This window comes from Equus przewalskii, chromosome 6 (genome assembly GCF_037783145.1).
Source record: "Equus przewalskii isolate Varuska chromosome 6, EquPr2, whole genome shotgun sequence".
Taxonomy (NCBI): domain Eukaryota; kingdom Metazoa; phylum Chordata; class Mammalia; order Perissodactyla; family Equidae; genus Equus; species Equus przewalskii.
In genome coordinates, this window is record NC_091836.1 from 74,080,625 (window position 1) to 74,105,507 (window position 24,883).

Sequence of the window (24,883 nt, forward strand, 5' to 3'; positions counted from 1 at the left end):
TGAAATGGGAGAGGGTCAGCAATTAATTTGGGAGATGTTTTGGGGCAAGTGAGAAAGGGAGGTTATTTCTTAAAGCAGGAACACTTGATGGAGTGTAGTATTCCGGGCTACAATACGCAGGCCAGGGAAGCATGAAAAAGGAAACACAACAGTGTCTTGAGCAATCATAATATCTCTAATTAAGAATGCTATTTTTTGAGTAGTTGTTGGAAATGGATCAGAGAATTCACTCAAAAACTACATCCTAGTTTTGTGGTCTCCCATAGAGCCCCTGTAATACTGGTATCCTCTCTATATTTCCAACCTTCTTAACAATTCCTATGTTTTGGTGGTAGAAGTATTGTGACTGTGTGTCATCCCCTTCCTTTTCTCATTTCCCTTGACATCTTGGTATAAGACACAAAAACTTCCTATCTGTAGATCCTGAGGGACTTTCCCATACCCCCTGAGAAAAAAAAATAATAATTAATTAATGAATTAAATGAATCAGGAATTTGAGATGAAAGTTCTTTATTAGGCAGAAGCCATACCCTTGAGGGAGGGCATTATTTCCCTAAATCCAGAAAATACACTAGGGAAATAGGGTCTTCCTGTGGTCACCAGGAAGCAGATCAGGATCTCAATGGTACTCGTGAGCCAGGGCATGGGCCCCACCAGACACTGCCTTCTGATAGGAAGCCTGCAACTCAGGGGTGAATTCCTTGCCAAAGTGGTGAGCCAGCACAACATCCAGCATGTTCCCCAGGAGCTGTGGGGGAGAGGTAGATAGACATATACACATGATTAACAGAGAAATCAAGCTTGGTTTCTGAGAAACTGAACCAAGGATCATTTTCTTCTGCCCACGCTCAGCCCAAACTGATCCTCAGACTGTCCCCAAGAGCATAAAGGAGTAAACATATATGTATGTATTACATATAGATAGATAGATGATAGATCGATGGATAATTAGATATACACATAGCATATTTATATATTATATATGCTAATTAATGGATTAATTAGTGTGAGGATGGGCTGTCTTTTAGCAACAACTGCTGCCCCATTTCCCTACTTTTGGTATTTCATCCACTTTCCTTTCCATTGAATCTTGACTCTATAATTTTCCAATTATCCTTCAATTTTGAAGTGACCTATAACCCTAGAACAACATCTTGTGGCTTTCTTCTTTGAGGAGCCTTTCCAATCCCCATATGGAGACACAGAAGGGTTTTTCCAAGCATAGAAGTAGCAGATGAGAGCTGGTATGCATACATTCGGTACTGAGTAAGGAAAAGGAAGTTAGGGGTAAAAAAGAGAGAGAGGTAAAAGAAAAGACGTTAAAGAAAGAGCTTGATAAAAACAAGGAAGGTTGTGAGAAGGGAAATGATATGGAATACTGAAAAAAATATATAAAACTGCATAAATTTTGAAAAGCATTAAATGGTGACATACACAAAAGTAAAAAGGAATGTGGAGTAAGAAAATGTAGGTAAAATAACCAGCAAAAGACTAGAAAGTGAGTAGAAAAATGGAGAACATCTCCTAGATTCACGATGAAGTTCTCAGGATCCAAGTGCAGCTTGTCACAGTGCAACTCACTCAGCTGAGCAAAGGTGTCCTTGAGGTTGTCAAGATGATGCACGCCCTCACCAAAGGAGTGTAGCACCTTCTTACCATGGGCCTTCACCCTGGGGTTGCCTGTAACAGCAGCAGAAGTGGTCAGATGCCCAAAGGAGTCAAAGAACCTCTGAGTCCATGGATAGACAATCAGCAGCCTAAGAGGTGAGAACAGCACAAGAGACAGAGGGAGTCAGTGCCTGTAAGAAACCCAGGGGACTGCTTTATCTCTACATGCCCAGCTTCTACTACTCTCCATAAGTTGCTTATAACCTGGATACCACCCTGCCCAGGGCTTCACCACCAATTTCTTCCTCGTTCACCTTGCCCCACAGGGCCAGGACGGCTGTCTTCTCCTCACCACTCAGTTGCACCATGGTGTCTGGTTTTGTGGTTGCTGGAGAACATGGTTGCATCAGAAGCAAATGTAGGCAGTCGCTGACGCTGTTGTTCCTTTTATGCCCACCCCTGGCTTCTGTCCTCCCTTCTCTGGGGAGTATATTATCCAAGGAAATAACAGAAATTCATTGATTTGTGAGAATATAAGATACATCCTCTTTCCTTAGTTGCCTTCAGCTGGTCCTGAGATTGGCTGTTCTAGATCTCATGTGTCTTGACTCAGAAACTCTGCTTTCACTCTACTTGTCTCTTGATCTCATTTCCTTTAGGAGTTCCTTCTATAAATATGCTCCTACTCTCATTTATGCATAGATGTTTTAGTCTGATATAGTGGAATGTACCTTAGAGTTTAACTTATCCAATTCTTTCACTTTATAGTTAAGAAAACTAAGACCTAGAAAGCAGAAATTTTATCAAGTTGATTTTATATGGAGCTTCTCTTTGCCTCTAAAGGTATTTATAAATGGTTGGAATAGATAAATATTTTCACATAGTTTTAACTTTCTTCTTCTTTGGGTAAATATTTCTGGTCATAAAATTCCTTTTCTCCCTTCCTTCATTGAAATAACTGTTCACTAAAAGAATGAAAAATAATTAGTATTGTCTCTTTATCAGCTACTAAAATAGTTTTGGGGAACATGGATTATAATGGGAATAATTCAACGAGAGATATAGAAAAATATCTGATACCTATAACATAATTGTTTAAAACTATGACGTGACTAAATAACGAATGAGGTGGAATTACAAGGAAGATTTACATTACTCAGCCAGATTAAGTCTGACAGGGTTTCTGGGAAAAAGCAAGAGCAGAAATTTCCACAGCTATGTCCTCTGGAAAAAAGTGAAGTTACATCCTGGAAAGAAGATTCAAAAGGAATTTCACTCTTTTCTCAATACAAAATAGTGCTAAAATGACATACACATGTAACCCACAAGCATAGCTAGAAGGAAGAAAGGAAGGAAAGGAGGGAGAGAGAGAGGGAGGAAGGGATTGACAGAAGGGGAGAGAATGGAATGGAAGGGAAGGAAGAGGGAAAAGAATATAAAGAAGAGGAGAGGAGAGATTGACAACTCCAAAATTTGACAAGGATATAGATCAACAAAACTCTCATACTCTGCTGGTGAGAGTATAAAATAGCATAATTGCTTTGGCAAATATTTGTTGGTATCTACTAAAGCAGATTATATGAAAAACCTACGAGCTAGCAGTTATACTTCTGGATATAAAGAAAGGCATACTTGTGTGTGTGCAAAGATGCACAGAGGAATGCTTGAAACATCAATATACATACGAATCACGAACTTGTAGCAACTTAACAGTTCCTCATTTAGTGGAATAGGTAAATTATGGTAAAGTAAAAGAATTAAATACAACAAAGTAAGGAAAAGAATAAATTACTGCTTTACATACAGCAATACAGATGAATTGTACAATGTAATGTTGTTTAAAAGCAACCAGAGACAATAATTCAAGCTACATGATTCATATATAGAAAGATGGACAGTGTGACTAAGATTCAGGTCACAAGGAGAGTGTTATATGTAGGAAGCTTATTATTCTTTAACCTGAGAGCCAAGAAAAACTATCAAAAAATTCAAGGAAGGTAGTGGCATGATTTAATTTGTATTTTTCGAAAATTATTCTGACTTCAGTGTATAAATGAACTTTAGAGCAGACATAAGAGAGACAAATAGAATGACATTGGAGTAGGGCAGCAGTAAAAACACCATATCTCTTTTCTGGCTTGAGCACTGGGTGATGTGTAGTCACTGAGATGGGGAACACAGGAAGAGGGCCAAGTTAGGAAAAGAACAGGAGTTTAGTGTTGGACATGTTGTATTCGATGCACTCTTGGGCAATCCAAAATGGGATATTAAGCAAAAATTTAGATACATGGATCAGGAACTCAGAAAGAATAGAATCAGGTCAAGAATACACAGTGTATCAGAGCACAGAGGAACAGATCCTAGTGCATTGCATAAACCACGACCTCGACCTTTTCAAGAATGACAGACAACACACTTTACAAATATCTCCTTGAAACCTTGAAACATTTGTGAGATAGGAATCATTATCCCATTTTACAAGGGAGAAAATTAATTGTGAAAAACATTAACTAAACTTTTCAAAGGGATGGGGCTGTAATTTGATCTTTATCTGTTAATCCCAAAGCCCTGGCCTTTTGCTTCTATCCCAGGGACTTAGGTACAAGAATTTGAAGTGATTACCACAAAAGTGGCTGTGCTCCTTGCCTGCTTCAAACAAGAGACCTGTAGGCCTGTTCTATTCTGTTGATAGATTTCCAACTTTTTACTCACCAGACAAGGAAGCTGGCTATCATCTGTGACTTCTCTACTCTCTGCTTCACTATGTTACAAGTCCTAAAGAATCTTTGTCTCAATGGTTCCTTGCTTAATTTATTCTTAGTTTCATTGCTCCTGACAAGTTCAGTTCTTTGCTCATCACTTCACTACAATCGTGGCAAACCTCCATGGCTATATCCAAGTTAGACCCTGTCTTGTCAGTTCTATAGCCACAATTTCCCTAAAATTCCCTGTTCATTATGTTCATTATGTCTCTCAAGAAATTCACTGGTTCTTTTTGTTGTAACAATATCTTGTTTTCCTGCTTTTTCTGGTCTCTTTAGAAGATTCTCTAGTTTTATACCACCCCGCTGCTCTTAAAGGGCAAATTTCTCTTTTGTTCCTTTCACTTGGCATACTGATTCCTGAATTTGTCATTTTCCCACATAAACGGCACTTTATCTCCAAAGTCTTAATGTAATTAGAAATATGCTCCATGCCGCAGAGCTAGCCGGTGAAGTACAGATTCAAACCAAGGCAGTCAGTTTCTTTGCCTTAGGGAGGGCGCTTCCATTAATACCATTGAAGATGTGAGAGAAAAGTTTAGAGCATGACCTTGGACTGGGTCTCTGGGTCATCTTTATTGCATTATAGCTGATAAAAATATGTTTCTTATATTAAATAGAAGTGAACTATAACCCAAAAAAGAGCTCTATTCTGAGTTTATAGAAATAACAGCTTATCCAGGTCCCATACTCTGACTCCTACCATGCCCCTATTCAGTATCAATAGTCTTCTTGTATGTCTCAAGAGTACCTCCATTCCCTCCCTTTTTCTAGAGACATTGTCCACCTGAAGATCTACTCTCTCTTCCAAGGAGTAACTACTTTATGGAAGCCACTCTTATATTACAGAATCTTGCAAGAGTCTCTTCTCTACTCACCCCAAACTCCCAATCCCTGATACTCCTATTCCAATCTGAGTGCTTTCTTTTAGCTTAATCAATATAAAGGAAAAGACAGAGAAGACAAGGCTAGTTCTTATAGAACAAATTTTTTACTTTATTTGTATCATATAGAAGTTAAGTCTGGAGGCAAGGCACTGTCCCCCAGCCTTCAGGAGATGGACTCTTGGAACACTGGGCCCTCCAGTAGGCACCAAGAAAGTTGGACAGGCAACTCAGTGATACTTGTGGGCCAGAGCATTAGCCACACCCATGGTCAGCTTCTCCCAGGCAGCCTGCATCTGTGGGGTAAATTCATTGCTGAAGTGTATTGCCAAGACAATCGGTATCATGTTGCCTAGCAGCTGGGGAAAGAGTAGGGATAAAAAAGAAAACAGCACATGGTGAAAAGAAGGCCTCAAACTGACCTTGCAGCAAAAAGATATGACACTTATTTCCTTCCTAATAAGAGTTTGAACAACTTCAGGGTCATGCTCCCACAAAAGAGCTCCATTATGCCTTGTCATTGGTTTCTATATGACTCTCAGCCCTGTGCCTCCCATTGTGTTCTCCCCTTCTCTCATTTGTCCTGTCAACTCATGACCCCAGAACATTGCTATGTATTTCTTCTCTCCTTTGGAGACCCTTTTTCTTTTTTAAAAGTAGGATTATAGTACTACAAGGAGCCTTAATATATGTAGTCTAAGTACCCAGATGTTACATACATTCAAATTGTTTGGACAGTCGTATGACAAAGAATCCTGTGACGTGTACACAAGAACATTTAATCACTGCTAAGGGGCGGGGTTTGGGGGAGCCACAGGCATCCATTGAAAAAATTGCTCTTACTTTGCCCTGCTTAATTCTGGTTTTAAACTCAGGAACTGTGCAGAAATATATTCATTAATTCTTATGGAAAATTTCAATTTCCAAAGGCAAGGTGTCCTTCTCCCTGGCTCAATTTGTATTCTCGAAGCCAAAAATATTTAGCTCAATTTCAGCTAATGCTCTTCACAACATGTATCCTTTTAGAAATATCTGAAAGCCAGTGGCCTGCACTGGTCAAAGTAATGACTCTACATGGGCTTACCTACCGTGATCTTTGGAACAACCTAAATAGCCAAATCAAGTCCTTCTCTAAAATGTTACCTCCCCAAAATACCTGTATAGGACAAGACTTAAGTGTCTATGTCTCCAAAGATATCCAAAGCAAAAGTATCTATAATGAAAGAACAAAGCACAAGCTGGCCCAGAACTTACCCTGAAGTTCTCAGGATCCACATGAAGCTTGTCACAGTGCAGCTCACTCAGCTGAGCAAAGGTGCCCTTGAGGTCATCCATGTGCTTAATAGCATTTCCAAAGGAGATCAGCACTTTCCTGCCATGAGCCTTGACCCTGGGGTTGCCCATTATTGCAGAATCAGAGGATAAGTTGCCAAAATTGTCAAAGAACCTCTGGGTCCAAGGGTAGACAATTAGGAGCCTATGAGATAATCATAGTCACAGACCAGACAGGAAGTCAGCATATGTAAGAAACCTGACCAATCCCTCTTTCAGGAACACTTTTTTCCCCCTGCCCAGGCCTCCAGTGCCTACCTTCCCAGGATCTCGCCTCCGGCTGCCTCCACATCCACTTTGGCCCACAAGCTAGCAATAGCAGTCTTCTCCTCTGCAGTAAAATGCACCATGGTGTCTGGGAGCTTTCTGGTGATCACAGATGAGCCAGAAACAAGTCTGTGCTGCCTCTTCTTTCTGTGCTCTTTTATTCCTCTTCTCTGGCCAGAAAGTCCTCTCTTCTCCAAATGAAATAAGACTATTGGTCAAGGTTGGGTTGTCACCAGCAGGGGTGGGGTCTTGACAAGGGAGGGTCAGCAAGATGGACATTTGTGTCTCTGATAGGAATGGATATCTTTATCAGGGGGATTCTGCTGTCCTCTCCCTTACCATCTATTATGCAATTCGTCTCTCAACCTCCCCACCACAGCTACCCGTGAAGTGACCTGTACGTTGACCATGAGACATAACTAGAATTAGAAGAGGTAAGAATTATAAATCTATTGGGCATTGTGTCAGGTGCTTACACGACATCATTTTGTTGTTCACCTGGGTATAGAAGAAGCCACAGCTCTTCTTTGCTACCAATTTTTCTAAAGTTCAGATTGGGCTCATGATTTTATAGTTCTTGTAAATGGAAAAAAAGACCTCAATCTAGCATCAGTTTGGAAACAATATAGGTAAGAAATGAGTAATTTAGAGAAGAATTGAGCATTGCTTCATTATTGTTGGGTTCTGTTGATAATACATGCACATGTCTAATCAAATTATTTTCATTCTGACTATATGGACAAGAGTCTCTGGCCAATATCAAGTATCTACTCATTTGTGTCAAAGAATACACAATTAAGTATTGGGGAAAATAGCCATTCTTGGGTTCAATGAAGAGTATGCTGGAAGCACACTCCTTGCTATGTTCAATTTTTCCTCAGGTCTAATCAGACAATCTTCACTAACAGTATTCCACACACTATTGCTGCTGTGACCTAAGTCACTTTAGTCTCAGGCATTTCAAACAAGCATGTACAGGACTAGACAGCACACACTTCCAATGGGAGAGGGAATGGTTTCTTTTATATTTTTCTCTCAGAGTGTATTGTTCCTGCATTTTGAGCTCCAGGAAGCTGTTTTCTTTCTTTCTCCCAGATATCCATTTTCAAAACAAAGGTATATATAGAGTTTAACAAATAATCCCCATGTATATCTACAGAGGAACTCTAAAATTTAAAGAGTTCAATCCAATATTATAGAGCTGAATTTCTGTTATTAGAAAAGAAATCCTTTCTGTCCATTTGATATAATGAGAGAATTTTATGTATTCAGCTTGGAAAAGACTTAAATGTAAGACTCAGATAAGAATTGTGAATCTGCTGGAAGCTAGTTTATCATGACAGACTCAATTATCTGTGAACTCTCAGTCCCAAACTTGGTTGATGCGAGCACTTTGGTACAGAAATATAAAGACAAGAGTTTGAATCAGTCCCAAAAGGATTTGCTTCAAGAGAAGAGGTCAACGAAATAAAAGAAAGGAGAGGAAACTGAGCACAGATAGGAATCCCAGTTACACTCAGTTGTGGTGCTGGCCTGAGGGGATGGCTCAGGGCTCATGCTCTCCAATGGCCCTAATGCACACATTCAACAGGGTGTGAGCACACTGCAATCTCTCTGACTCAGGGACATTTGCAACTCTGAATGTTGGTGAATAGCCCCCCATCTTTCCAGCAAACCAGAGAGTGATTCTGGCAGCTACCTCTAATGCCGGCTTTTCTCTCACCCTCTGTAGACAATCATTTCCCAAGACTTTTTGATTCTTTCTTGCTCATGGCTGTTCCACACTTCCAATTTATTTCCATGCACACTCCTCCCACTGGCATCTGGATGATTATCACATCAATGCTAGATCATCATAACAGATATCTAACAGTTTTCCATTAATTCATCACATATTGAAAAGATATGTTTATTGAGGCCACTCATGCCATGCATTGTTTTAAACGCTGGGCATCTTGGATGAACAAAACAGCCTATCTAGTCTCATGATACTCACATTCTGGTGGAAAAAGGAGACCATCACCAATAATTAAAAAATTAATGAATAAGAATTTCAGATGGTGTCATATGACAGGAAGAAAATGCATCTGATGATATGGTAGCAAGTGACTACAGAAAAATAATATAAAGAGAGATATCCTGAAGAAAGTTACATTTGAAGTGGGACCTTAATAACAAGATGGAGCCAGGCATAAGTAGTTTGTAGAAACAAGTTCCTAGAAGTAGGAAAGACTAGTGCAAAACTCTGACTCTGCAGAGAAAGGAAAAAGAGACAAAAAATAAACTTGGAATTTCGTTTAGAGAAAGGCATTACAAGGTTGGAGAAAATATGTTAAGAGAATAGGAGGAAGCAGAGTTGGAGAGATGGGCCCAGTTCTTATTTGGGTACATGAGAGTAGAGTGAGTGTTTTATTCTAAGGCATGAGAAACCAGCAGGGATTTGTACACCTCACATTAGCATGATCGCTAATCTGCTCAGCACCACAGCCAGGCTAATCTTCCTTACTTTCCTTTCCATCACATTACACTCTTGCCTATAAACCAGTATGAACTTCCAGTCATACAGAAACTCTTATGATCTCTTCTCCCCAGCTACTCAATGCAATTTCTTTCCTTCTCCTTTTGATCTCACAGTGCTACTCCGTTGCTCTGGGCTGGCTTCTGAGCCTCTTCTGGTTCAGTTTACAATGATCTCTCTTCCTTGAAATGCCGTAGCTAATCTGCACACTTAGGCATTGTCTCTCTCGACTGTGTGCAATTATTTAAACATTCCTAGGCAGCTCTCATTGTTTAAACCATAAAGCTCTTTAATAAAGTCCAGAATCAGTTCTTCAGAGCTGACTTTGAAAGGAGCTATCCCTTGCTCTGACCTCCAAACCCTCCTGTTCTTAATCTATCCTCACAAGGGCTTGTGACAAACCAGCTGCTTTTAGAAGATGTATTCTTATAAGTAGAATGGAATTACAATCCCTACCTGGACCTTACTTCTTAAGATATGGGTTGATTTCCCTCTGTAGAATCCCTATATTGGTACTCTACCTCCATCCGAATCCTTTGCCTTCACTGAAGCCTTCACTCAGGCCCACATAATTTTCTGTTTCTGAGGAGTTCATGTCCCATGACACCTTCTGTCTCCCACCAGAACTCTCCCATGTCTTTGAATTTAACTTGAAGAACTCTCAAGTATATGTTCATCTAAAGTGAATGCCCCAGTTGTATATTCCTTTTATTGCACTGTTGTTTTATTTTCTTGTCAAAATCTGTACTTCATACAAAAATTGAATTAGAAGCTCACACACACGCAGTCCAACATAAAATCCCTGGGGTTCTCACGTACTTAATAGCACATGAGAAAAGTAGAACTGAAGACAATTATAGAATTCTTAACAGAACATTATTATTATTATTACTATTGATATTATTATTAATTGAAAAATAAATCTGTTCCTGGTGACTCTACACTGTGAGCAAGGGCTTCAGTGATACTTGTGGGCCAGGATATTAGCCAATCCAGTCACCATCTTCTGCCAGGCAGTCTAACCTGGTGAGTGAATTTCGTCTCAAAATGATTTGTCAAGACAATCATTAATATATTTTTCAGAAGCTGTAGAGATTGAAACAGATAATAGATTTGTACAATGAGCAGAGAGCTCCAGACTGGCCTCCAGGTGTCTGGCCACCCAACTCCTATTTAGAATCAAGCTGAGGTCAACTTTCCTCAAAGTCTGGAGTCTTGTCTAGTCACTAAACACCACTAATTTGTTCCCCTTGCTGGAGTAATGCTTAGTCATGATTTCACTCTTTCTATTTTCTTCCTACCACCAACACCATATTTTATGTCCCGAAAAACAAAACCTCATAGCTTTCTTTCCGTATCCCTTCCAGGCCACATAGTCTAGCTGTTTCTCTTCCTCAGAGACACTTTTCCCCACTTCTGGATTTTTAGGAGGTAAGTTTGAAATAGGTCACTAGAAGCAAGTTTGTAGAAATTCCCAGCCAATATATAAACAACCTTAGCAATATATTTTGAACTCTAGGTCCCTTCTTTATACAGAGCCAACATATGCCTGCAAAGATATATCTCCTTCACCATCTTTTCTATGCCTCCAGGAAGGAAAAAGTGAAAAATAAAAAGTAAAGGCAAACTTTCTTTCATACAATGACAATTACCACGAGACATTTTTCCTCACTTCTGTATAAGTCTCTTCTGAAAGCCAATAGAGTGCAAACAAGTTTCTCTAGCTCTAGACTTCTAGAAGCACTCCTTAGGCCCTAATACATTACCACTTGATCTTAGTTCAGTGCTCTAGAGTTGCTTTCCTCCCAACTCAAGTGTTTTCAAATACTTCACCTCCCACAGCTGTCTTTGGTTATAGTCAGATCAGTGCTCAGTTGTCTAAGTTGTCCTAATGCTAAAAGTAAGAGGGGATGAGCGTCTTCTGGCTTCACCCTGAAGTTCTCAAGATCTACTTGCAGCATATCAAAGTGCAGCTCCCTCAGTTGGACAAAGGTGCCGTTGAGATCATCCAGGTTCCTTACAGCTTTTCCTAAGAAAGTCAACATCTTCTTGCCATGAAACTTCACTGGGAGTTTCTCATGATAGCAGAGGCAAAGGAATGTTACTAAAGTTGTCAAAGAACCGCTGTATCCTGGAATAGAGACCATGCGATGGGATTATAGCAGATATGAAGTTAGAGCTCATCACAGGACTTGAGAACTGACCTGGACTTCTGCCGGGGTCATCTTCTTTCCCTTCTTCCTCTGTCCTGGCCCCAAGAACCTATCTGCTCAGGGCCTAGTCTCCAACCTCTCCCATATTCTCTTTGCCCCACAGGCTTGTGATTATATCCTTCTCTTCAGCTTTAATGTGAACTATGGTGTCTGCTCTGGGAGCTTGCTGGTAATCACAGATGTGTCAAAAATAGGTATTTCCTGCAGCTGGAGTGTGTGGTCTTTTTTTCGTTATCACTGAGTCACTGACCCCTTGCTTTGCCTGATTTTGTGAGGCTATTGATCAAGGCTGGACTCTGAATACTGTTGTGGTATTTAGACAGAGAACTGTTACTATGGTAATTTGCATCTGTGATAGCGTCTTGGAGACCCGTTGATGAATATGTGTTTTTATACCATTTCCCTGTTCAACTCAATTATGCAAAATTTCCCTATTCTCTCTGTTTTTTAGCTACTCTCCCTCTCCACCACACCATGGAAAACTAGTACTTTTTGCCAACCTTCCTTACAATTCTTGTCACTATCTCCAGATGTGCTTTTAGATTTAAGCTGATCCAAGGGTAGGAATCTGGAAAATTCAGAGATTGAGGGTTTCTTGGTTACCACTACAGAAACTATGATAGATTCCAAATAGGTCTCATTCAGTTAGGAGTGATTTCCATGGAGAAGTGATAAACTGATCTGTGAATAGACTTCTCTGTGAGTCAAATTTTGCCCATGATCCCTTTGGTTCACAATAACCTGGGAGAAATGAATCCCTTAAAAAAATCAGTTTAAGCGCAGGAATAGAGTAGTATTAGGCAATAAAATATAGGAGACTGGACAGTTATCTCATTATCTATGTGCCTTTGTAAAGCAAACCATGTCTGCTTGTCTGGAAAAAGTTGTTTATCTCTGCATTTGTGTCTACCACAGTCTATGAGTATTTCCCACTGCACCAGTGTGTGTTCTGCCTGGCGCCCCAGGGTTTTGGCGTGGTGTAGCACTTCCATCTTAGTGAAGACAATGGTAGAAAGCTCCTGGTGGGTAGTGTGGACTTGAAAGAGGTATGTCTGATAAATGCTGGGTCTGCTTTTCAGCTGGTCTTAGTCCAAGAACTAACATCAGGAGGCATCTCCTTTGCTTTCTCTTGGGTGCTTGAAAAACAACTCTAAAGGGGCAGAGGTTCTATATTCTTTTACTAATTGTCTACACACTGTCACAGCTGGGCCATCACTGCACCATAGATAACTTTATCTCTAATTCACTACAGTTTTTGACAGGACACACTTCCAATGTAAGAGAGTCAGATTCATACTTTTTTTTCCTCTAAGAGTGATGCATGATCTCAGATGTTATCTGATCAGGAGTTCTGAAGTTTCAGAAATCTGATTTGATAATTTGCCCCTGAGACTAGATACTTGCAGATCAAATAAAAATGCAGGTTAAGAAGTTACCCATGTAACAACTGCTTTTCTCTTTGCTTTCAAGGCAACGTTTTGCAGAGGCTTATCCCTCCTTGTCAGAAGTTCTTCCACACTTCCATTCTTCTCATGTCCCTCCTTTTGACATTGTCTAAATTCTCACCTACAAAGTTGATTCCTCACAAAAGTAAAATAAGATGTTTTCAAATATTCTTTCAACAAATATATTGAGTTACTATAAAGCATCAATTGTTCTACGTACTGGTGATTTAAGATAAACAATTCAGAAAAGGAAGCCTCTCACAGGGGACTATATTCTATAGTGTGAGAGATACATAGAAATAATAAGTAAATCAATCAGCAAAATAATTTCATGTATTATTATTTGGTATGAAGAAAATAAATATCTTGTGTGTGGGACACAACTATGTAAGCAATGATCTCTTTAAGGGGGTAATATTTGAACTGGAGCCACAATGACATGAAGATGTCTGCTATGGGAAGATATTAAGAAAAAAGTTTCTGGAAGTTGGAATAGCAAATGTAATACTCTAAGGCAGGAAAGCACACATATTTACACACACACACACACAACACGTACATATACATATGTATACTTAGTATGTTAGAGAGATAAATAGTATGTTAATCAGGTTGATATGTAAATAGTAAAGAAGAGAATGGCCAGAGATGATGTTAAAGAAGTAGCACCTGCTTAGTCTCTTTAAGATCATTTCAGAGGTGAGAAGCGAGAAGCTATTAGAGAATTTTAATCATGATAATGAAACCATTGATACTCCATTTGTACTCTTATCTAGATGAATATTGCAAGAATATCTTGTTCATTGCTAAACACTTTTTCTCAAGTGGCTTTATAGACTATTGATAAATATTAAATCCTATGCAAATATTAAATACCCTAGTCCTGAAGGCCTGTGTGTGTCTAAGATGTTTACAACTAACCCATGAGGGTAGCATAAAAGAAAGGTATATGGAGGTGAGAGATTGCTCAGGTGTGAAAAGAGTAATAAATAACACAGGCAAAGAAGGCATCTTGCTTTCTTTTAATTTAGAAAATAGATTGATGTCTAAAATAAGCAGGGAATAGGACAAATACGGGATTTGAAGACGTTGGACACCATAATTGCTTACAGGAGGAGCTCTATTAATGTATGTTAAGTGGGTGAGTGAATGGATGCTAATTGTACACAAGTAACTCCTATTTATTCTGCCTAGTGAGTTACTAATCATTGAGTGACTCATGAAAATGTTAAAGAAACTCCAGACACTGTTGAATTGTAGCAGTCATTGTCCTATGTGCTCCCATCCAAGAATGTAATATTAGAACTCTTTGTGGTGGACACATATGGGAAAGATTCTGAGGAAAACATTTTAGTACTTAAGATCAGTGGAATGGGCATAGAAGTGAGATGAAGTCTTCTTAAAACTTATCAACTATTTCTTGAGTTAATTCGAGTATTCCAGAGACTTCTTAAATGCCCTGGAGTTTGAAATGATTGCCACAAAAGTGGCTGTCCTCATTTCCAGCTCCAACGATGGGACGTCTAGGCATTTTTAACTCTGTCAATAGATTTCCTTCTTCTTACTCAGCAGAGAAAAAACCTGGCTATCATCTGTGACTTCCTCACTAACTATCAATCAGTTTACAAGTCTTGCTGAATCTTTGCCCTAACTGTCTTTTTCTAAAGATTTTTTAAAATCTTAGTCTCACTGCTCTTGTCAAAGTCTAGTCCTTTACCCAATCTCTTCTTTATAATCACAGCAAGCTCCTGGTCCCATACCCAAGGCTAGACTCTATCTTCTCAGACCGGTTATGCACCAACATGTGTCAATTTTCCTAAAATTCTTTATTCATGTTCCTTCTCCTGTGCAATAATTTTGACTTGTTCCTATTGCATGTAACACTAACATCCTTCCCTTTATAACCTGGTCTCTCCAACTGCTTTCCAAATTGGTGATACCATTTTTCTGTTTTTAAAGGACTGGTCTCTTCTTTTCCATCTGGATCTGGTATGCTGATTCCTGAAATTCAGGCTTTGAATTTGACATTTCCTCACAAAATGTCCTTTTATTGCCACTAAAGCTAAATTGGTTTCAATAATGATAGCTATACTTATAACTAAATATAAAATGAAAACACTATCATTAGGAGTACGTGTATACATGTATATAGGTACAGGATATAGAGAATATTATTACTACCATTAAAAGACAGAAATTATTTAGAAAATAAATTATCTATATTTAGAGAGGGAGAAGAGAGCTTATTGTGTTCCAGGTGGTGTAGTAAAGATCTTATATGTATTAATTTATTTACTTCTCACAAAATAATCTTTGACAAACGGGATATGGGAATGAGGGCTTAAGGTATTTAGTAATATATCTCTGGTCATAGAGTCAGCATGTGACGCTCAGATTCAAATCAAGGAAGTGGTTTCTTATATCTTAGAGATGGCTCCCCATTAGTGCAATTGGCAACACTGGGGAAAGGTCAGGCAAGCGTCCACGACTTGTAATCTAGGAAGCCCGTTTCACCCCAGTATAGCTGATCAAAAACTGTTTCTTACATTAAATAAAATTAACTATAACCTCAAACTGAGCTCTACCCTTAGTTTATACAGATAAAAATCTATATAGAACCCGTACTTTGAGTCAACATATCCTACCTCACATCAACAAGGCTCTTACAGCTGTCATGAGTCCCTCCATTCTCAGAATTTCTTCAAAGACATGGTTGCACTGACCCTGTTGAAGCTACTCACAAGCTTTGCATTGTCTTATTCAATCTCACAAGAATCTCTTTTTTGTCCTGTTCATACACCCTTTCTCCAAAGCCCTCGGTGCTCATGGTGTTCTTTCTTTTGAGTAGACACAAAAGATGAAGGCAGAGGTAACAAGACAAGGACATTTCCTAAAGAACAGAGTTCATGTTATTTTTATCATTTAGAAGTTAAGTCCGGAGGCAGGGGACTGTCCCTCCATCTTGAGGAGATGGACTCTTAGGACACAGGGCCCTCCAATAGGCACCAGCATAGTTGGGCAGGGAACTCAGTGGTACTTGCGGGGGGCCAGAGCATTAGCTACACCTGTGGTCAGCTTCTCCCAGGCAGCCTGCATTTGTGGGATAAATTCCTTGCTGAAGTGGATTGCCAAGACAATCAATATCATGTTGCCTAGGAGCTGGAGAGAGAGCAGGGATAAACAGTAAACAGAATATGGTGAACAAAAGGCCTCAAGCTGGCCTGAGCAAAGAGATATAAGGCACGTTTTCTTCCTGATCAAAGTTTGAGCAATGTTCAGGGCCACATGTCTGCAAAAGGATATCATTATGGGCTTGATATTGACCTTAATATGACTCCAAGCCCTGTCTCTCCTATCGTGTTCTGTTCTCTTCTTTGCCCTACCAACTCATGACCCCAGAACATTGTTATGGATTGTTTTCTGTTTATCTTTTCCAAAAGTAAGACCATAATATGACCAGGGCCTTGTGGAATAGTATATATCCCAGTCATTACATGCATACAATTTTCCTGAACGCTCATGTGAAAAAGAACCCTGTGTGATGTGTACAAGGGCACGTTATCATTGCTCAGGGGAAAAAATCCTCTTTAAAAACTTGTCCTTACTTTGTCCTGGTTGGTCTTGTTCTAAATTCCAGAATTATGCCACAAGGTATGCATCAATTTTCGCAGAAATTTTTAGTTACCAAAGGCAAGATGTTCTTCTCTCTCCCCAAACTTAACATTCCCTGGGCCACTTAGCTCAGTTTCAGCCGACACTCTTCACAAGATGTTTTTCAGAAATATCAAATGCAAGTGGCCTTTCACTACCCTTGATTTATGTTCTGTATAATCTTAGCTATGGCATTTACAACAATAAAATTCTCAAAATCAATCCCATCACCAAAATATATCCCACAGCTAACCCCTACTTCACAATAGGTAACTGCCTCTATTATCAAAAGTAACCATGGTACAGAAACCTAGGGTGAAAGAACAAAGCACAAGCTCACCTAGAACTCCATCTGAAGTTCTCAGGATCCACATGCAGCTTGCCACAGTGCAGCTCACTCAGCTGAGCAAAGGTGCCCTTGGGGTCATCCACGTGCTTAACACCACTTCCAAAGGAGGTTAGCTCCTTCTTGCCATGAGCCTTAATCCTGGGGTTGCCCATTATTGCAGAGTGAGAGGATAAGCTGCCAAAATTGTCAAAGAAACTCTGAGTCAACGAGTAGATGACCAGGAACCTATGAGATTATCACAATTACAGACCAGGTGGGAAGTCAGTATGTAAGAAACCTGTGAGTATATAAGAAACCTGACCAATCCCTCTTTCAGCAACATTTCTTTCTTTTGTTTTTGCCCCCTGCCCTGGTTTGCAGTGGCTACCTTCCCAGGATTTCACCTCAGACTGCCTCCATGTTCACCTTGGCCCTCAGGCAAGCAACAGCAGCCATCTCCTCTGCAATAAAATGCACCATGGTGTCTGGGAGCTTTCCGGCAATCACAGATGAGCCAGAAACAAGTCTGTGCTGTTTCTTCTTTGTGTGGTCTTTTATTCTTCATCTCTGGTGCCCATCTCTTGCTTCTCCCAATGAAATGAGACTATTGGTCAAGAGTGGGTAGTCACCACCGTGTGTGGGGTTTGGACAAAGTATAGTCTGGAAGATGGGCATTTGTGTCTCTGATACTGTTGGGAGGCTCTCTCAGAAAGACTCTACCATTCGTGCTCAATTTGAACCTTCACTTCTTTCTTTTCTTTGCTCGTATACCTCATTCTCCCCCCTCCATCTAGTATGCAATTTACATCTCAAGGTTCCAACCACCACTATCTTGCAACGACATGAAGGCTGATGATGAGGCATAGATTAGAACTGAAAAGGGTAGAAATTATAAATGTCTTGGGCATTTGGTGAAGAGTTGTGAAAATTTGTTGTTCAGCCAGTCTTCATATCAAAGAAGCCACAGCCCTTCTTGGTTCCCAATTCTCTTGAGATTACATTGGGTGCATAATTTAATGCTTTTTATAATAGAAATAAATATTTCTATTCAACATCAAAAGGAAGCAGGATAAGAAAAACTAGGTAAGTTAAGGCAGAATTGAATGTTACTCCCATATTTTTTAATCCATTTAATAGTCAGTGTATTTATTTGGGAAAAAGATATTTCTTCTGAGTCATTGGACAATAGTCTGTGGCAGATTCCATGTATCCACCAATTTGTGTCAGAAAATAGAGTTGTTTAGGTGTAGGAGGAGAAGGGTGCTCATATGTTCAATACAGAGAGTAGTTGAGTAGTAGATTATTTCATGGCATGGGCTGCAGATTAAGGAAGTTATCTCTGGTGTGTGCTGGATGTACACTCCTTTGCTGTGTTTCATTTTTCCTCATACCTAACAGGCAGAGACAATCTTCATCGATGATATTCCACACACTACTGCTCCTGTAACCTAAAGTTCTTTGGTCTCATGCATCTCAAACAAGCATTTATGGGACTAGACAGGGCACACTTCCAGTGGGAGAGGGAATCATTTATTTATTTTTTTCTCTTAGTCCATCACTCCTGAATTTAGAGCTCCAGGAAACTGGTTTGTTGGTTTCTCTTCTGGCGTAAATCCTTAAAAAATGACATTTAAGAATGTACCACCATGTGTACTTATGGAGTACTCTAAAACCTAAAGAGCTCATCCCAATAGATGAGAGCTGAATTTCTGCTATGAGAGAACTAATGCTTTCAGTCTACCACGCTTGATATAGTTGAGGGGCTGTTATCAGTTCTTAGGGAAATGGGGAAGATTTAATGTGAAAAAGGGATGACATTTGAGGCCAAACCGAGAAGATTCTCTTTAAGAGATCGATGAAATGAAGGCAAAGAGGGGGCAATTTCAAGCACAGACAGAAAACCCACTGAGACCTTGCCAAATTGTCAGGCCTGAGCTTTGGAAATCTGGCTTGATTATTTGCCCTTGTGGCCAGACCTGAAGATCACATTAAAAAGCAGATTAAGAAGTTTTTGTGTATTTTATTACGGGGTGCCTCTATCTTTAAACTAGTTTATCCTCTAACTTATCAGGTTGCCTGAAATTATAATAGTATAGATGACATCCTTTCAGTTTCATGATCTCATGTAAAGCCTATATATGTTCTTTGATAGGGATGAGTAAAAGTGAAGGAGAATGAGATTCATCAAGACATCAGTTGTCATTTTCTACTTATAGCTATAATAATTTGTGACCTCACAACATAAGGGTACGCAGGGCACATTTTTACCGGTATGAAGGTGTAGGGTAAAGAGGCTGAGGGGAACCCAGGTTAGAGACTTTATAATAGGAGGCCTGTGAGGTGAGTGTACAGAGATCTTTGACTACATTTGATAATCTTATTGGGTTTATAGAACTTGACCTTGGAGAATGACTCAGAAGCTGGTTCCCAAGCCTCTGAATATCTTACCAAGTGAGTGAGTCTTAATTACTCCTCCTCAGACTAATGGATTTCTATGACGCCTCTTGTCTGCAAACAAGCTCCCCATTTTTCCAGAAATGCAGACAGTGATCCAAAGGTCATCTGTAACTTTTGCTTCCCTCTTACGCTTTTGAGGCAATATCTTCCAAAGCCTTAGCTGTTTCACCGTTCCATTTTTCCCATGTCATTGTTCCTAACATTACCTAAATTCTCACTTAGAAGCTATTTCTTTACAAAAGCTCTCTCTTTGTTTCTCAAACATTGATTCCCATGTGTTCTCAAGCATTCATTCAATAACTGTTGTTTAATAACTATGTGTCACAATTGTTCTAAGTACTGGAGATTTAAGGTAAATGAGACGGAGAAGAAAATTTCCCTCTTAAGATTCATAATTTGAAAGTGGAAGATACATAAAATAAATAAGTAAACTCATCAACGAAATAATTTCAGTTATCATTTGCTATGAAGAAAATTAATATCTGGATTTAATGAGAGGGACACAATTACATCTGGAATAGTCTCTCTAAGGGGACAGTATTTCAACTGGGTCCAGAATGAAAAGAAGGAATCTGCCATGGGAAGATATTGGGATAGAAAGTCTGAAAGTTGGACCAGTGAATCCAAACCTCTGACAAAGGTAGAACAGACCTTCAGTATGCTAGAGATATGAACAATGGACTAGGGTAGTTGATGTGCAAATGGTAAAGGTAAGAATGACAGGAAATATTGCTGAGAGAAAGCATAAACCTAGTAACTTAGAATTTATCCTCAGTGGTAGAGAGTAAGAAGCTGGTACAAGATTTTAATCCTGATAATGAGATAATCTTTAAACTCTCTATACTCTTAGATAGATTAATATTGCAAGAATATCTTGTTCATCACAACATTGTTTTGTTCAGGTGGATTTTATTGCCTATAGACAATAGTTAGGCATTCTTTCATCTATGAAAGTTCTGAGTGATCCAGACCTGCATGTATGCATGTGCGTGTGCATGTGTGTTAATTATAAAGTTGTTTTCAATTCAGTCGTCTCAGATTGGCAAAATCCAGATCTAAATCTAGATCTGCAAAGGATAAAGAATGTGTCTTCTGCCCACAACTCCATCATCCACCATTCTTGACCCTTTGACATTCAGAGCCAGAATAATAATTGATGGGCAAGAAAGATAAAAAGAGATCGATTGATTAAAAATGCACATTGCTCTCATTTGTTGACTGACTGACTGACTGAGTGAGTGAAAATATTTAGTGCCATGAGCAGCCTCTCTTGAGAACATAATGAGAGGCTACAGGCCTCAGAGAGATCAGTACTGTTGACAGCCTGCAACTACGATAATCAGTGGTCTCTCATCTCTATTGTGGAAACATAAAGCCAAATTAGAAGGTAAGTCACAGGACAAATTCTGATGAATATGTGGAAGCAATAAAATGCCTAATAGAGTTAAATTTGCCAAGATACGACACTAACTTGTAAAGCGTGAAGGTCTCAAGCCTTGATATGAGAGTTTGAATCAAGGCCCTTTGGCAACCAAGCATAACTTCCTCAAGAATGATTCACTTATTGTCACTCCTACATGAGGATCCCCAGGTCAGTGCATAGCCTCTTCCTGTTAGATTCACCCAGGCTGGTGTCTTTCAGCCATTCACAACCACCTCCTTCCTTTTCATCCACCCCGGCCAATCAGATATCATATCCTCCTCACTTTACATTTGTTCATCCTTCACTTTTTGCAGACCTCGCTGCTCTTTTTGGGTTTGGGCCATTATGTCTGTTCCCCTGAATTAGCATCCACATCTAGTCTCTGCAATTTTAAATTCATTTTGTGTGTATTAAGCAAATTACTTTCCCCCCAAATCTTATTCCTTGAGTCATGTAATGTTCTAAGAATATTTATTGTTTACTCTTGCCAATAGTATAGCAATACTTCTTTCTATTTTTCTATTCAAGGTCTTGCCTTGTCTAGTCTTTTCTAATACTCTACCTATATCTTACTCTCTCCTCTACTCCTGGAGACCTATGCTCATGCAAGTCACTAAGCCCTAACTTGCTGGCTTTAGACTATGAACCTTTGTTAATATCTTATCTGCTATAAGCAGTCTTGGTCATTTTTCCCACAAAATTTACACATTATCCTAACTCTAATTTTGTTTTAATACATGACACATTCAATCAGTAGATAATGCACAATGATTTCATTTGTCTTAACCTTGGCTCCCCAGTGAGACAGTGAAACCCTTCAAGAAAGAGCAGGCTATTGTTGCTTCATGGAGACTTTCTCCAGAAAGCTCCCGGCTATTTCTCAACTTATCCTCTTATCTCCCATTCAGTCTTACAAGAGCTATGACAAGCTATCTGATTAAAAATGTACATTAGAGCAAATTGAAATAATAACCCTAGCCTAGAACTTAGATCCCTACAAAGCTTTTTTTTTTTAAACTGAATTCAGATATGCCCCACAAATCTACTTTGTTTTTCCTCAGGCACTGCTCACCACCTCCTTCCTTCCCCTCTCCAGTAAGTGTGTGCCACACTGCCCCCAAAGCCCCTACCCACTTAAATAAACCTTGCTGCACCCCAGGAAACTTCTTCCCTATCTTGGCATCCCCCCAGTCCCTCTGGAATCCTCCCATAATGCCCATCTTCCTTAATGAATCCCCGCAAACTTCTCAAAGGAGCCCTTGTTACTTCCTATGTATCTCCCCAACCTTCAACCAATGAACGTTTTCTCCTTTAATACAAGAATAAAAGATGGAGAAGACACAATGTTAATTTCTGATTACTGAATGGAATGCACTTTATTACACAGAAGCTGTGCTCTCAAGGCCACATCCCAGTCCCCTTGTGCAGAAGGAAGGCACTGGGGACACGAAGGGGCACTGATGAGGTGGAAAGAGGATTCAGTGGTACTTGTGGGCCAGAGCATTGGCGACACCAGACACCAGCTTCTGCCAAGCAGCCTGCACATCAGGGGTGAATTCCTTGCCAAAATGAGAAGCCAGGATAATCACCAGCACATTGCCCAGGAGCTGTTAGGTGAAAGACAAAATGACAAATAGGTGTGTTGAGTAGAAATTTCCCCCAGAAATTGCAGGAAAAATGGCTAAGACCTCCACTCCCTGCCAACTCTGCACCTTAACCTGCTCCAAGGGTTATGCCTATCCAAATAACTCACATACTCTAGTCCCTCAATTCCATTTAATATGCATGACCTTTCCATTCAACATTCTGCCTACTTATGGCTCCACCCTCCCTCTCATTTCATCATTTTGACTTGCCTCTCTCCCTTCCTTTCTCATTTACCAATTATCTAATTCCTGTAATCATAGGATTTCAGGGCTGCATGGGTTCTCAGAGTGAGTTTAACGTCTCTAACCAATGCAATAACAAGCTTCCTCCTACTTGACAGGTAATTTATTGACAGGTAATTTAGTATACTTTAGAGAAATTTTTTTTTATTTTTCTCTGAGATAATCTGTCCAGAATTTTTTTTCCCCAAATCTCTTCCTAAACTTCAGTCATAAGAACCACATAAAATAAGGCATTTCTCCTTCTTTGAGATAGGCCTTCATCTATCAAAAGTCAAATTCCATTCCTCTTTGAACAAGTCAGCTATGCTCTGATATTCTATAGGATAAACAAGTCCAGTTCTGACAACAATTCTTGAAAAGTTTTAAGTAAACTCAGGCTGCTAGTATCCCTTTACTATCACTAGTCCTGAATCTAGGAGTTCTCAGTGATGCCCACTTGAGGTCTGCCCTCATAACACCAAGTGAGACCCATGATATCTGAGATCTTTGTTAGTCTTTCCAACCAAAGGCTCAACTTCCATTATTATCCCAAACTAAAAAGCAAAAAAGAGCACATGAACATGAACATTTCCTGAACTCACCCTGAAGTTCTCAGGATCCACATGCAGCTTGTCACAGTGCAGCTCACTCAGCTTAGCAAAGGCAGCCTTGAGGTTGTCCATGTTCTTAGCAGCATCTCCAAAAGAGGTCAGCACCTTCTTGCCATGGGCCTTGACTTTGGGATTGCCCATTATGGCAGAGGAAGAGGACAGGTTGCCAAAGTTGTCAAAAAACCTCTGGGTCCAGGGATAGACAACCAAGAGCCTATGAGACGGGGCATAGCAGAAGGAAAATCAGAGACTCTCAAAAATCTTGAGGATTTTCCTAGTCAATTTGCCAGGTTTATATTTATCATCCTCTCTTATGTGTTGAAACCCAGTTCCTACCTGCCAAGAGCCTCGCCTCCAGCTTCTTCCACATTCACTTTGCCCCACGCGTTAGTGATGGCAGCCTTCTCCTCAGCAGTAAAATGCACCATGATGTCAGGTCTGGGAGCTTACAGGTGATCACAGAGGTGTCAGAAGCAGGTATGTGCTGCTGCTGTATGGTGTGGCCTTTTATTCTTTACTGGTGAACTTCTGGCCCCTGGTTCCCCCTAGTACTTTGAAGTCATTGGTCAAGACTAAGATGTGTCCCTCAGGGGTGGAGTCAGGCCAGGAAAGGGTCAGTAATGAAGAATGTGTTCTGAGTTTGTGATAATGTGTGTTGGTTCCTGAGACACCCTTCCTTTGTTAGCTCCTCCTCCATCCTCAAAACAATTTTCCATTCCTTCCCTTTTGTCACTCTTGTCTCTCACCATGTCATCCTCCAAGAAGACACCCATCTCCCCCATTCTCCTTCTCCAAGAAAGATCTAAACAGCAGAGGTAAACCCAAGATAAAGAGTTTTAGTCAAAACAGCTTTAATATTTGGGTTAAAAATGTTGACCGGGACAAGAACAGGATCAAGATAAAAGGTACAATTGTTGACATAGAATCTCTGCCATTTCTAACTCTCTTGAAAGAGTGGATTATAAACAAACATTTAGATCTTAGTTTTCCAGGGGAGAGAAAACACACACATGGTTACTTCAGGCAGCTGAACAGAATAGCAAGGAATTCACAATGGGACTAAGAACTCAATTCCAAAGTACAATACCCAAGGTTAATTTCACAGAGAGGACAGACAGAATAAGCTACCATCCTGTGCTTCTAGGAAACCCTCTCTCTGTCCATTTCTCAGTGACTACAGAGGAAAGTAGCTACTATGGGAACATTGGTCTGACCGCTCTTCTTGATCTTATGTCCTATTTATACTTCTTTACTCCAGTGAGACTGCTGAGGAGTCTGAAATTATTTAAAACCAGGACTTGTGATCAAACTGAGGAATAGATGATATGTTATTCAAGCTAGAAGTTGGAAGATGTTTAATGTTTGCTGTAGTCATAGGTGCCAGAGGCTTCAAATTCCTCTAGTACCCTTGTTTTTTGATGCCCCTGTTGTCTTTGGCTTCTCTAAAGTATCATCATGAAATAGATTCTGCTCCTGACAACTTTTTCAGTTGCAATCTGTTATACTAGAGTTGTGT

The 24,883-nt window shown here is 39.8% G+C and overlaps 2 protein-coding genes and 1 pseudogene across 3 annotated transcripts; all 3 read right to left on the reverse strand.

Annotated features, from left to right (window-relative positions):
* Window positions 1-522: 522 nt before the first annotated feature.
* LOC103553412 (hemoglobin subunit epsilon) lies at window positions 523-24,053 on the reverse strand. 2 transcript variants are annotated; one of them, XM_070626715.1, is made up of 3 exons: window positions 23,704-24,004; window positions 23,359-23,581; window positions 523-748 (listed from the first exon to the last, which is right to left on the reverse strand). In XM_070626715.1, exons 1-3 carry the CDS (start codon window positions 23,793-23,795, stop codon window positions 620-622), a joined length of 444 nt encoding a protein of 147 aa, XP_070482816.1. In that variant the 5' UTR covers window positions 23,796-24,004; the 3' UTR covers window positions 523-619. The 2 variants fall into 2 exon arrangements, with proteins under 2 accessions (XP_070482816.1, XP_008522202.2); XM_008523980.2 differs by lacking the exon at window positions 523-748 and adding an exon at window positions 22,235-22,495 and having other exon boundaries at window positions 23,704-24,053.
* Window positions 5,404-6,981, reverse strand: LOC103553399 (hemoglobin subunit epsilon-4). The gene is made up of 3 exons (XM_008523957.2): window positions 6,845-6,981; window positions 6,509-6,731; window positions 5,404-5,613 (listed from the first exon to the last, which is right to left on the reverse strand). Exons 1-3 carry the CDS (start codon window positions 6,934-6,936, stop codon window positions 5,485-5,487), a joined length of 444 nt encoding a protein of 147 aa, XP_008522179.1. The 5' UTR covers window positions 6,937-6,981; the 3' UTR covers window positions 5,404-5,484.
* Window positions 16,057-17,488, reverse strand: LOC103553406 (hemoglobin subunit epsilon-like; annotated as a pseudogene).
* Window positions 24,054-24,883: the final 830 nt, after the last annotated feature.

What these genes read in the sequence shown, in the direction of transcription:
- LOC103553399 (XM_008523957.2), bottom strand. Translation starts at nt 6,936, where the DNA reads ATGGTGCATTTTACTGCAGAGGAGAAGACTGCTATTGCTAGCTTGTGG. An exon ending in GGAGGCGAGATCCTGGGAAG is followed by an intron (nt 6,732 to 6,844) that starts GTAGGCACTGGA and finishes ATTATCTCATAG; the next exon opens with GCTCCTAATTGTCTACCCTT. An exon ending in TGGATCCTGAGAACTTCAGG is followed by an intron (nt 5,614 to 6,508) that starts GTAAGTTCTGGG and finishes CTCTTTCCCCAG; the next exon opens with CTGCTAGGCAACATGATACC.
- LOC103553412 (XM_070626715.1), bottom strand. Translation starts at nt 23,795, where the DNA reads ATGGTGCATTTTACTGCTGAGGAGAAGGCTGCCATCACTAACGCGTGG. An exon ending in GGAGGCGAGGCTCTTGGCAG is followed by an intron (nt 23,582 to 23,703) that starts GTAGGAACTGGG and finishes CCCGTCTCATAG; the next exon opens with GCTCTTGGTTGTCTATCCCT. An exon ending in TGGATCCTGAGAACTTCAGG is followed by an intron (nt 749 to 23,358) that starts GTGAGTTCAGGA and finishes TCTCCCCCACAG; the next exon opens with CTCCTGGGGAACATGCTGGA.